This window comes from Fringilla coelebs (genome assembly GCF_963513975.1).
Source record: "Fringilla coelebs genome assembly, chromosome: 27".
Classification (NCBI taxonomy): domain Eukaryota; kingdom Metazoa; phylum Chordata; class Aves; order Passeriformes; family Fringillidae; genus Fringilla; species Fringilla coelebs.
Genome location: NC_140053.1, coordinates 2,449,589 through 2,461,653, shown reverse-complemented (window position 1 = coordinate 2,461,653; position 12,065 = coordinate 2,449,589). Strand labels below are relative to the sequence as shown.

The following is a 12,065-nucleotide window of genomic DNA, read 5'->3' as shown; positions in this document are numbered from 1 at the left end:
TGGGAGGCTCTGAAGGGACATGGGGCACAGGGGCATCCTGGAGTGGTGCTGCAGAGGCTGGGTCAGTGCTGGCCAGGGAAGAGGCAGCAGGACAGTGACTCAGGGCCAGGCTGACCCCATCTGATCCCAGGATGAGCTCAGCTCTTGGCAGCCCCCAGGCTTTGCTGGAAGGAGAGACCCCGATGCTCTTGGGGTAGCTGTGGGTGTTGCTGGTCCTTGGCCTTCACACACAGAGCATCCTCCCCTTCCCCGTGCCCCCGGTCCCCGTCCGGAGCAGCCGGGAGCAGCTGCGGGGCTGGGTGGGGCTGATAACGGAGCCGTGGCACACACCGGGATGGGCTGGGATGGGCCTGACACTGGTGTGAGTCCCACCCTGAGCTGGCACCGACCCGCCCGGGCACCTCTGCTCGCCCAGGGGCGGCTCTTTACCGTTAGCCCGGAGCAAAGAGCAGGACCTGGCGTGGCCTTCCCAGCTCTGTCAATATTTGCCGAGGCAGCCCCATGCCTGGCATTGGCACCGGCGCTTCCCCTTACAGGAAGGGGCTGGAGCAGGAGAAGGGTGATTTCTGTAAGCACTCATGAGGCGGGGAAGGAAGGAGGGAACTGCCCACCCCGCGGGTGAGGGTTCCCCATGGCAGTTCGTGATCCTGTGCCAGCTCCTGGCCAGGGCTGGAAGTTGGGAGGCAGGAACTGGGAGCCCTGACACCCCCCAGCACTGGGCTCTGTCCCTGTGTGACTGGGATGAGTGTGGTGAGGGATGCTGCTGGTCATGGGATGTGAGCGTGGGCCCAGTGGCAGGAAATGGGGCTGGGGAAGCTGGGACAGCCCAGGGTGGGCAAACACCCACTGGGGAGAGGCTGGGGGTGCCCATAGGGGCTTTCTAGGGCAGGGGAGATGCCGAGGGCTCTCCCGACATTGCTCAGCCACATTGGGGTTGCCCCTTTTGTCCATCCACTCTGCCTTCCTCACTGCTGAAAGCCTCCTCCCACCATGGCACATCCCTGGGCATAGGGAGGGCTCTGGGAGGGCTCCTGGCACATCCCTGGGCAGCTCTGGGGCAGATTCCCCGTGTCACAGCAGCGCCGAAGGGTTGCTGGGGACCCCCAGTGCCACCAGCCTGGGATGAGCCCACAAACCAGCTCTGGGCACGGTGCTGCTGCCCCCGGCGGGTGCGGGCGGCTTCCGGAGCTTTCTAGGAATCGGCTCTTGCCCAAGCAGCCCTTCCGGGTGTGGGAGGAAGTGGCCATCCCACAGCACCTCCTCACCCTCAGTGGGCTCAGGCCGTGGGGTGGGGGCACTGGGGGGCTGCATTTTATCTTTCTGAGCTGACACCAGCAGCTGCAGCCCTGCCCCAACGTCCCATTCCCTCATCCCCCCTGTCTCTGTCTCCGTGTCCCCACACCCTGGCCATTCTGCCTCCCTCCCACCCAAGCAGGAGACAGTGGAACAGAGAGAGAGAGTGCAAAAATAGAGTTTATTTCCATTTTTATCACATAGAAAAAAGCGGGTGTTGGTGCTCACCCAGCTGCAGCAATAAATACAGTACAAAACCCCCCACGCCCAGAGCTCCCACACAACCACGGGACTGGGGCTGCGTCAGGCTCAGGAGGATGGGAATGTGTCCAAGTGGCTCCTTCCGGCCAAGGATGGGCACAAATAAGTTAAACTGCAATAAGTGCTCTGAGTTTAGCAGGGAAGGGGGACAGAGCGGAGATGCAGCTCCCCAGAGTGCTGGGGCTCCCCAGAAAAGCCTCATCCTGGTGAGGCTGCTGCATCCCTATGGTTCTTCCATCTTCCCTCCCCTCTCTCCCTAATGGCTAATAAATATTAATTATTAGAAATAACACCCATCAGATGTGTCCCTGCAGGCTGCAGCCCAGATGAGGAGATGCTGCTCTGGAGCATCCTCATCCTGGGATGTTTTCCTGTGGGATGATGCAGCAGCCCCAGCAGTGCAAGCCATGGGGAAACTGAGGCACAGGCAGTGCCAGCAGCAGCTCTGGGGGCTCAGCCCAGCTCCAGAACCTCGTAGCAGAGATACGCTTGTGTTTAAATATTAAACAAGGGTGATGCTGCACAGGGACCTGTGCACGGATCCACCGCGGGATCCCCTGGCGGGGGGAGCATCCCCAGACAGATAAATATTAAATAGCCATAAATATTAAATAAGCAGGAAATGGGGTGCTCCCAGGATGTCCCTCAGGTGGGACATCCACAAGCAGGGGTCAGAGGTTGGTGAGGTGCCTCAGTGCTCGGTATGCCGTCTCCAGGAACCGCTGGAAGTTGGCCAGGATGAAGAAGCCGCCGACTTGGTGGTGGAAGTGGGAGGAGAAGGTGGGGACGGGGTCCTGGTTCTCTGTGGGGTACGTCACTGTGGCCAGCCCCAGGTCCTCCATCTGCAGCCAGGCAGAGGCACAGGCATCAGCTCCAGGCCTGGAGATGCCTCCCTGCCCTAGTGTGCCCCTCCTGGGCATGCAGCTCCCACCATTCCCTCCCATCCCTGTGAATGCACCCCCTGCCATTCCCACCCATCCCTGTGAATGCAGCTCCTACCATTCCCTCCCATCCCTGTGAATACAACCCCTGCCATGCCCACCCATCCCTGTGAATGCAGCCCCTGCCATGCCCACCCATCCCTGTGAATACAACCCCTGCCATTCCCTCCCATCCCTGTGAATGCAGCCCCCATCGTGCCCACCCATCCCTGTGAATGCAGCCCCTGCCATGCCCACCCATCTCTTGGGATACAGCCCCCGCCATGCCCACCCCTCCTTTGGGATGCAGCACCTGCTTTACCCACCTGTCCCCACAAAGCCCCCCTTTGCCCCCTCACCTGCTGCTGGATGTTGGAGGACAGGTTGGCCATGTCCAGCTGCAGGGTCTCCACCAGCCCAGCGTGCCCAGGCAGCAGGGCCTGGATGGTGGCCAGAGAGCCGTGGTAGACGCGGAGGCCGGCACGGATCTGGCTGAAGCAGGTCTCCTGTGGTGGGCATGGCGTGGTCAGTGGGGCTGGATGTGCCCTGGCCACCAAGACACGGAGGCTCTGGGGTGGCCCGAGCCATGACAGAGCTGAGCAGCTCATGGCAGGGGTGGGCTGCCCGCACTCACTGCCTGGAAGGTGCGCCTGTGACACTGCTCCAGCGGCACCTGCGCGATGTCCAGGTCCTGCCGCACCAGCAGCAGCTCTTCCTCCTTGCACAGCTGGAGGGTGTCACACTGTGGGCAAAGGGGACAGGGTGAGGATACCAGAGGACCCCGACACACACAGCACCCCCCAGCATCCCAATCCTGGGCTGTGGGACCCTGTGCAGCCCAGCCAGGAGGAGGGAGAGGATGGAGTGGACCCGGTGCAATGGGGACAGAGGTGTGGCTGTTGTCTACCCAGGAGGGTCACCACATGTCCCCGGTGGGTGCCCCAACACCCCAGGCTGAGCCTTGGGCAGTGCAGGGGACACTGCTGGCTCCTGGCCCTGCGGTGCCGATAAGGGCAGGGAGGGGGTCACCTTATCTGTGACCTCACAGTGGCTGCCATCCCCCCTCGGCAGCATGTGGGACTCACCACCAGGCGCTGCAGCGCAGCCACGTCCCCACGGATCTTGCGGGTGAACTCGAGGTTCCTCTGCAGGAAGAGCTGGAAGTCCTGGTCCCCTGAGAGCTCGGTCAGTGGTGCCCCATGCAGCGCCCACCACGGTGCCCACAGCAGCACAGCCAGCAGCAGTGCCAGCCCACCTGCGGGGACAGCGGCTCAGCGCCCACCCCAGGGAGCCCCGACCCCTCAGCCGGGATGGGCTCAGCAACCAGGACCACCCTGGGGATGGTGGCAGCAGCAGAGTGGCCTGGGGAAGGGGCAGAGACCCCAAAAGGGGAGAGGGACCAGTGCTCCCAGTGCCAAGGGCAGCAGGAAGGGGCTACAGGTAGGGTGGGTTTAGGGGTGCTATGGGGGCAGTGGGTCCTATGGGCAAAGTGGCTTTTAGGGGTGGTTTGGGGGCAGTGGGAGCAGTGGGTGCTGTGGTTGTGGAGGCAGTGGGTCCTGTGGGCAAAGTGGGTTTTAGGGGTGGTTTGGGCGCAGTGGCAGCAGTAGGGGAAGCGGGAGCAATGGGAGCAGTGGGAGATTGGGGTGCTGCATGGCTGCTGGCTACTCACGGGTGAGGAAGCACATGGTGGGTGCCCGGCTCGGTGTCTCCTCCTCTGTGCAGTGCGGCCCTGCCCAGCCCGTCCCGGCTCCTCTCGCTCCTGCCCGGCTGTGCTCATTGATCGGGTGGCATTTATAGCGCACGGGCCTCGGGGATTCTCACCGATGAGGCAACAGCTCGATTGCTTCACTGCCTTAATCACAGCATGCAAATCTCGAGCCGGGTGCTCGGCCGCGGCCACAGCGTGGGGCTTTCCCGGGGCCGGTGGGCAGCGGCGCCCCTCGGTGTGGCTGCAGCCGCCCGGTGGAGCCCGGGCAGCGGGGCGGGTACCGGGACAGGGCAGGTGGTGCCTTGGTGACTCATTAACCTGCTCGCCGAGCTCCCACTACGCTGGCCAGGTGGGCCAGTGCCCAGCACAGCGGGGTCACTCACAGGGTCACTCACAGGGTCACTCGCAGGTGACCGGCCAAGGGAATGGCGGCTTCTCGATGCTGCTGTCACTCTGGGGTTGTCCCCATCCCCAGCCCACGCGGGCAGCACACTCTGGCAGCTGCCCCACACATCAGGGTGGGTGCTGGTGGTGTGACCTTCATGGTGGTGGTGCCAGTTGGAGGTGGCCAAGGTGAGACCCCGTCCAGGCACATGCCCAGGACTGTGGCTCCCTGGGGCAGCACCACGGGGCCAGATCCTGCCCTGCTGGGCGCTGTGGGGCCGGGGTGTGCCCAGTGCAGCACCAAGCACCGGCCACATCGGGCTGACCCCACCTGCGAGGGGCCAAGCCCCCCCTCTGCCCCTACGGGGAAGAGGCTTCCAGGGCAGCCCTTGGCAAGGGCTGGCTGCTCGCGGCCCCATTGCGTTGACGAGGGAATTTTGGCTCGTGCCGGTTCCCGCAAGTCCTTCCAGGATCTGTTGGGCGGGTGCCAGCTGGCTGAGTCCTGCCCGGCACGGGCTGGCCGGAGCACGGGAGGCGCCTGTTCCCCTCACAGCCCCGGCCAGGGTGAGCCCAGGGCAGGATTGGGCTGGGGAGGCTCATTCTGCACCCCTGACCCCTGGCTGGGTCCCATCGCTGCCCTCCTGGAGGCTGTGTGGACAGGGATGGGGACAGGGATGGGGACAGCCTCCAGCTGGGAAATAAACCCGCATCAGCTGCAGCCAATCCATGAGTACCAAGCAGAGCCTTCCTGGCACAGCCAGGTGTGAACTCTAAAAAGGACTGCTGACCTCCCTTCAAACCTGGCAGCGTTAAACGTTCTGCCCTCTGGATGTATGAAAGGACCTTACCAGCAGAGAATGTTCATGGGATTTTTGGGAGAAACAGCCCCCCCAGCTGTGCCTGTCCCCACCCTGGGGCCAGGGAGAGCCATTGAGGGGCTCAGCGTGGTCCCCTCAGTCTGAGCACCCACAGGACCACCCCAGAGGGTGAGGATCTGCCCTCTCAGCAGGATGGTGCTTTCAGGAATTGTGCTGGGGGCGTGGGGGGGTTGAATCAGTGCCCAAAGGCCTTGTCAGCTTTCCAAGGAAGGAAGTGGTTTCAAATCTGAAACTGGGGGTGTTGGGGGAAAGGGGGAAGGAGGTGGCCCAGCAAACCCCCTCCCCTTCCCACCATGGGGCTGGAGCTGCTCCTTCCAGAGACTCCCCAGGCTCCCACCCCATTCTGTTTCGGCCTCGTGGTCACTCTTCCTCTTCCTGGGGTCCAACCCGGGCACCCTCAGCCCTTTCCTGACATCTGCCAACTGCCCAGTGCTGCTGGGATGTCCCTGTGTCCCCAGTGCCAGCCCCAGCCCCCCTGGCTGGGCTCTTGCCTTCTCTGGTCTCCCGCAGAGCAGGAATGGGCTGGGACAGCCCCGCTCTTGACCTGCAGCCCTGGCTGCCATCCCGGCATGGGTGGGGCTGGGAGATTCCCAGATTTTCTCAGAGAATTCATCCCAGATACTGATGGGACCCACCTGGAGTGGCTGCATGTCCCCTGTCCCCATCACCCCCAGGATTGGTGTCGTGGGGGGGGTCTGTGCCTTTCCCAAAGGAATCCTCCTGGGATATCACCCTGGAGCTGCTGGGGCCACTCCCAGCACCACTGAGACAAAGCTCCAGTCCCCCAGGATGGCCTGACCAGATCCAGTTCCATCTCTGGTGCCTGGCCCCAGGGAGAGGGAGCAGAGACCCCAAACCAGCCCCACACCCCTTCCCCATCCCAACAAACCCACAGCAGGAGCCACCTGGGCTGGTGTTTTTCCATCTTTTATTTTAAAAGTCATAATTGAAGTTTAACAAAGTTTGACCCCGTTGCTGTTGTGGGAGCTGGGAGGGCACCAGTGGAGACCCCACTCCTGCTCCCTCCAGCCCCGCTCCCCTCGCAGCCCCCCGGCATCGGCTCCGATGTCACCACAGGGATCCTTTTAAGGATGTTTATTGGGGAGGGGGTCCCACCACAAGTGCAGGTGGTCAGGGGGTGTGGGCCCAGGGAACCCCCTGTGTCCCCTCCCACAGTACAGACATGCAGGGATTTATAAAAGGGGGTCTGGGGGGGACGGAGGGCCCTGCTCAGCCACCATCTGTCCAAGGGACAAATAAAAAAGTACAGCCAGGGCCCAGGGTCACGGGAAACCGTCGTCATCATCCTCTGCCATCTCCTTGGCAAACTCCAGGTCCTGCTGCTCACGCTCCCGGCGCTCCTGGAAAGCAAAGGCTGAGGTTGGTGGCAGGTGGGGACAGGAGCCACATCCTTCCTGTGGCCGCGGTGGCTGCAGAGATCTCACCTCTGCAGATTCCAAGTCCTTGTTGTAAGATTTGGGTGGGAACCTCATGGCCTGGAGAAAAAGAAGAGGAGGAGCTCAGGGCTGAGCCAGCCCGGTGCCATGTCCTGCTGTGCCCATCTGGGACCTGGGGACAGGCTGTGCTCACCTTCACAGACATGTTGTGGATGTCGAGGCAGAAGGAGATGCGCTGGTGGAAGGCCAGCTGGGGCTCCCGCGTGGAGTAGATGTCGATCATCTCCTTGGACTGCACGTAGCCCTTCTCGTGGTTGATGCTGGCCTCGATCACGCCGTCCCGGATGGCCTGCGAGCCCAGGCACGGGGCAGGGCACGGGGTGTCCCCAAGGGCTCACACAGAGCGGGCACGTGGCGCCCTGAGCGTCCCCAGTTCTCCCTGGAGAGCCTCAACCCAAACCCAGCGGTGCTGCAGGGAGGGGCGTGGGGGAACGGGGCAGGGTGGGGGCTGTGGGCAGCCCGGGATCCCACAAGGATGGGATTCCCTGTGCTGGTACCTTGGCAACGATGAACTCGGCGTCCTCGGGGCTGTCCAGCTGCAGCTTCTGGGCGATGTCAGCCAGGGAGATGCGGGAGTAGGAGAGGCTGATCATGCGGACACCTGCAGGGAGAAGGGAAGGGGATGCAGCCCCTCAGGCCTGCCCAGCCTGGTGGGGGTCCCCAAACACCCTCCTACCTGTCTTGATGACGTTGTGCCTCAGCCGAATGATCAGGGTGTAGGTGCCATCGGCCTGGAACTTGTCCCCAAACTGGTCAAGGACTTGGTTGAACTTGGCCAGGTTCCCTGTCCTGACGGCTGGAGGGAAGAAGGATGGAATGGGGGAAGGAGAAAGGTTGGGGAAAGTGAGTCAGGGCTGGTTGACTTCTTCCTTCTCCTCCTTCCCAAGTGGCATCTGCATCCACCTCCCATCAAGGGGAGAGAGGAGAATTCCCACTGGGTCCCTTCCCACTCAGGATATTCCATGATCCCCTGACATTGCAGGAAGGACAGACAGACAGGGGTGGGCAGACATACCCTGGGTCAGCAGGAAGTAGGGCATGAGCGAGCGCTTGAGCGAGGGCTGCCGGAACTGGAGCCTGTCCGGGATCTCCCCAAGGAGCAGCTCCACTACGATGAGCAGCTTGTGCACCTGGGGCAGAGCAAGACTCTGAGTGAGTCCCCGTGGGGCCTGAACCATCCCTGGCCCTGTGCACTCCAAGAGGTCTTGCACCCATTCCTGCGGGGCATAAGACTCAAGGAGATCCCAAACCTGTTCCTGTCCCTGTGAGGCTTGGAAGGTCACAGATTTGTCCCTGGGAAGTTCCAAACCTAGGAGATCCTGCACCTGTCAGCCCTGCAGGGCCCAACACCTTGAGAGGTCCCAAACTTGTCCCCATGGGGCCTGACCCTGGAAGATCCCACACCTGTCCCTGCAGAGGCCAACCCTGGGGGGTCCCAGATCTCATCCTGAAAGGTGTAAAGCCTGGGAGATCCCATAATCATCCCTGTGGAGCCCAACCCTGGGGAGTCATGGACCTGACCTTGGGAAGTCCCAAATCCCAGGGGACCTGACTCCATGGGGCCTGACATCCAAGGAGGTCCCAATCCTGGGAGATCCCAAACTAAACTTCATGGCATCCCAGAAGGTCCTAAACCTGGGAGTTCCCAAACCAAATTCCATGGAGCCTGACATCCCAGAAGGTCCCAAACCTTGGAGTTCCCAAACCAAATTCCATGGAGCCTGACAATCCCAGAAGATCCCACATCCAAGCCCTGTGAGGTCCCAACCCCGAGGGGTCTCAGCCCCAACCCAGGGGCGTCCTGCCCCCTCCTCACTCACCGTCTGCTTGAAGCCCACGGCCGTGTGCTGCGGGGCCTTGCGCAGGGCGTTGGTCATGGTGCGCCGCGCCTCCGAGTACTCCAGCTGGATGGCCTTGATCCGCCCTGCGCCCACACGGGGCGGGTGGGGAAAGCCACCCAGTGAATCCAACCTGACCTACATGGATGGGGCTCCAAATCCTGCCTGGAAGCCCCACCTCCAGCTGATCAAAGGGGTTCTCTGAGGAACCGGAGGTGCCAGGAGGAAGGGCAGGCACCGAGCCTCGCTCACCTGTGTAGTACAGGTACCGAGCCCACTCGTTGTTGTTGGCCTGCTCGGGGAACACAGATTTGGAGACGAGTTTCTCAGCCTGGTCGTAGAGGTTGTAGTGGAGGTAATTCCTCAGGAGCAGGTTCAGGAGCGTGGCCTGGCCGTCGGCGTCGTGGCGCAGTGTGGCCGTGCGGAGCCGGGCGTGCAGGAAGCTGCGGGGTGGGACAGGGAGTCAGGGAAGAGGGAGGAAAACAGGGGGATCAAGCTCAGGGACAGCCCCCCACAGGAAGAGGGAGGAAAACAGGGGGATCAAGCTCAGGGACAGCCCCCCACAGGCCCCATCCCACCTCCGGACCACGTCGAGTTTGTTGAGGAACTCATAGATGCGGGAGTGGTAATAGTAGCACTTGGCCACCACCAGGTCCAGAGCCCGGCGGTTCTGGGAGCTGATCTTCTGCATCAAGTCATCGGACACCTTCTGAGCCTGAGGGACAGGAAGGGAGGTCAGAGCAGGGGGGACGATCCCAGGAGGGGCAGAGCCCACCCAGGCTGTGGGGAACAAGCAAACACTGCTGGGATGAAGGACAGATGGGGCCAGCCAGGGGATGGCTGGGGAGCAGGAGCACTGTGGGGGCAGCTCAGGGGTCTCACCTCAGGGTACCTCTTGCTGTTCATCAGGTAGATGACGAGCAGCAGCTGCAGGTAAGCCTCCACCTCTGGCAGGAGAGGGGCTGAGGCTGCTTTCCCCGTCCGTGGGCGGAACTGCAGCTCAGCTTCTGTGTCCATGGACTGAGGGGAGAGAGAAATTCGGGATCACGGTCTGCGTGTGGACACAGCTCCGCTCCAGGCGTGACAGCAGCCAGCCCAGGACTGCAAGGACCTGTCCTTGCTCACATGTGTATCTGAGCAGAGGGGCTGCTCGTCCCCAGTGTCCCCAAACCCCACTGCCCTACTCCAGAGGCCCCTTGGAGAGGGAAAGAATCATGGAATCCCAGGCTTTTTTGGGTTGGAGGGGCCTTCAAGTTCATCCCTACCCTGCCATGGGTAAGAACATCTTCCACTAAACCAGGTTGCTCCAAGCCTTGTCCAACCCAGCCATGGACACTTCCAGGGATGGGGCAGCCACAACTTTCCTGGGAAATCCATTCTGGTGCTTCACTGCCCCCACAGGGAAGAATTTCAGGCCAATATTCCATCTAATCCTGCCCTCTGTCACTGGCAAGCTAGTCCTCCCTTGTCCTGTCACTCCAAGCCCTTGTAAATAGTCCCTCTCCATCTTTCCTGTTGCTTCTTCAGATACTGGGAGGCCACAATTAGGTCACTCCTAAACCTTCTCTTCTTCAGGCTGAACAATCCCAATTCTCCCTGTCTTTCCTCACAGCTGAGCTGCTCCATCCCTTTGATTATCCTCTGGATTCACTCCTACACCTCCACATCCTTCCTGAGCTGGGGCAGCATTGTTGCAGGCTTCCAGCTGGGAAATACTGAGCATTGACTTTATGATTGCAGAAGGCTGATCAATTGTTTTATTCTACTATATTATATTATACTTATTAAGAAGCTCATCACCTTTACAGACAGTCTGATACAGCTTTGACTTAACTGGTCAGTTTCTTTAAACACCACCACCAGTGTCTAATCAAGAAATCCCCCTTTGGTAAACAATCACCATAACACATTCTACAGTGCACAACAACAGGTGCAGCAAGTGGAGACAAGAATTGTTTCTCATTCTTTTCTCTGATTTTCTCACAGGAAAATGCCTGGGGAAGTCCTCGGTTGCTCTCTGTGGCCAGAGAGCTGCTACCACAGGGGGTAGGGGAGTGTCACCAGAGCAGGGCAGAGGTGAGGGCAGCAGGTGTCCCTACCTCCTCCAGGAATCCCAGCAGGAAGTCCCTGACAGTGCAGTTGGAGGTGAAGAAGCCATGGATGGCCTTGTGCAGCACGTTGGGGTTGAGGCGGCGGGAGGTGGAGGGCAGAGCCCGCAGGGCCCTCAGGACGTAGCGCGGCTCCTTCCCCGACACCGCCTTCTCCAGCTGCTTCACGTGCTCCTTGATGTCTGCGGGGGCACACATGGACCCCCCTCAGCCCAAATCCTCTGCCAGCAGCACCCCGGGGCACAGCCAGGGCTGCTCCCTCGCCCTGTCCTGCTGTTCTGAGCTGCCTCTGCCCTTGGTGTCCCCAGGAACCCCACCTGCCCTCAGGCACTGTCTGGAGCAGGGGGCTGGTGAGGACCTTGCAGAGTTTTCTCCCTCAGCCCCCTTGTCCCTCACAGTCTGTCCCCAAAACACACCCTCACACCCCAATTCCCTTCTACAGTGACCGTCCCAAAACATAACTCCATCCCCCAATCTCCAGTGACCCCAAAACCAACCTCTCCCTTCCTTTCCCTCACACACTGCCCCACACACCCTTATCCACAGTGTCTCCCGCACAGAAAACGCAGCTCCCATCTCCAATTCCCTCCCTAAATCCCTTTCCTCATAGTGACACCCCCTCAAATACACCTTCCCTCTCCCCTTCCCCAAAGTGTCCTCTATCCTACACTCACCTCATTTCTCTTTCCCTCAGAGTCCGCACCACTGACCCCGCCATTCCCCTCCTCCACCACCTTCCCAGCCCCTTTCCCACCCCCCCTCAGGTACCCCCACCCCGACCCCCTCCCCAAGCCCCTCAGGGCTTCCTGTATCTCCCCCCAATCCCCCTCCTCCAACACCCCCCTCTCAGGGGTTCCCCCGATCTGTGCCAGGCCCCTTCAACCCCCAAGCCTCCCTCAGTTCTCCCCCCATCCCCACAGACACCCCCATTACAACAACACCCCCCCTCACCCTCCAGCGTGATCGCGTCCAGCTCCCGCTGCGGCTGCCGCTCTCCGGCCGCCTCGGGGGCCACCGGCGCCGCCTCCTCGTGCATCTCGACGTCGGGGGGGGCGGGCGGGGGTCCCTCCGGGGGTGCCTTGGCCTTGTCGCCGCGGCGGCGGGACGCGCCGTCCTGCTTCATGGCGTGACACTGCACAACGGGCCGCCAGGCGCGACCAGCCGAGCGACGAGCGACACACGATCGTCTCCTTCCGCCTTTCGCTCGGCCATTTCCGC

At 61.5% G+C, this 12,065-nt stretch overlaps 2 protein-coding genes across 2 annotated transcripts; both read right to left on the bottom strand.

Annotated features, from left to right (window-relative positions):
• Positions 1–2,225: 2,225 nt before the first annotated feature.
• On the bottom strand, positions 2,226–4,159 carry CSF3 (colony stimulating factor 3; the record flags this gene model as incomplete). The annotated part of the gene is made up of 5 exons (XM_084222312.1): positions 2,226–2,396; positions 2,834–2,980; positions 3,109–3,216; positions 3,560–3,729; positions 4,144–4,159. 5 exons carry the CDS (start codon positions 4,157–4,159, stop codon positions 2,226–2,228), a joined length of 612 nt encoding a protein of 203 aa, XP_084078438.1.
• A 2,202-nt stretch (positions 4,160–6,361) lies between these two features.
• PSMD3 (proteasome 26S subunit, non-ATPase 3) lies at positions 6,362–11,999 on the bottom strand. Its single transcript, XM_084222066.1, has 12 exons — positions 11,799–11,999; positions 10,839–11,029; positions 9,622–9,759; positions 9,318–9,454; positions 8,992–9,182; positions 8,722–8,825; positions 7,917–8,031; positions 7,578–7,697; positions 7,399–7,502; positions 7,035–7,190; positions 6,890–6,940; positions 6,362–6,805 (listed from the first exon to the last, which is right to left on the bottom strand). Exons 1-12 carry the CDS (start codon positions 11,968–11,970, stop codon positions 6,728–6,730), a joined length of 1,557 nt encoding a protein of 518 aa, XP_084078192.1. The 5' UTR covers positions 11,971–11,999; the 3' UTR covers positions 6,362–6,727.
• Between the last annotated feature and the right edge of the window lie 66 nt (positions 12,000–12,065).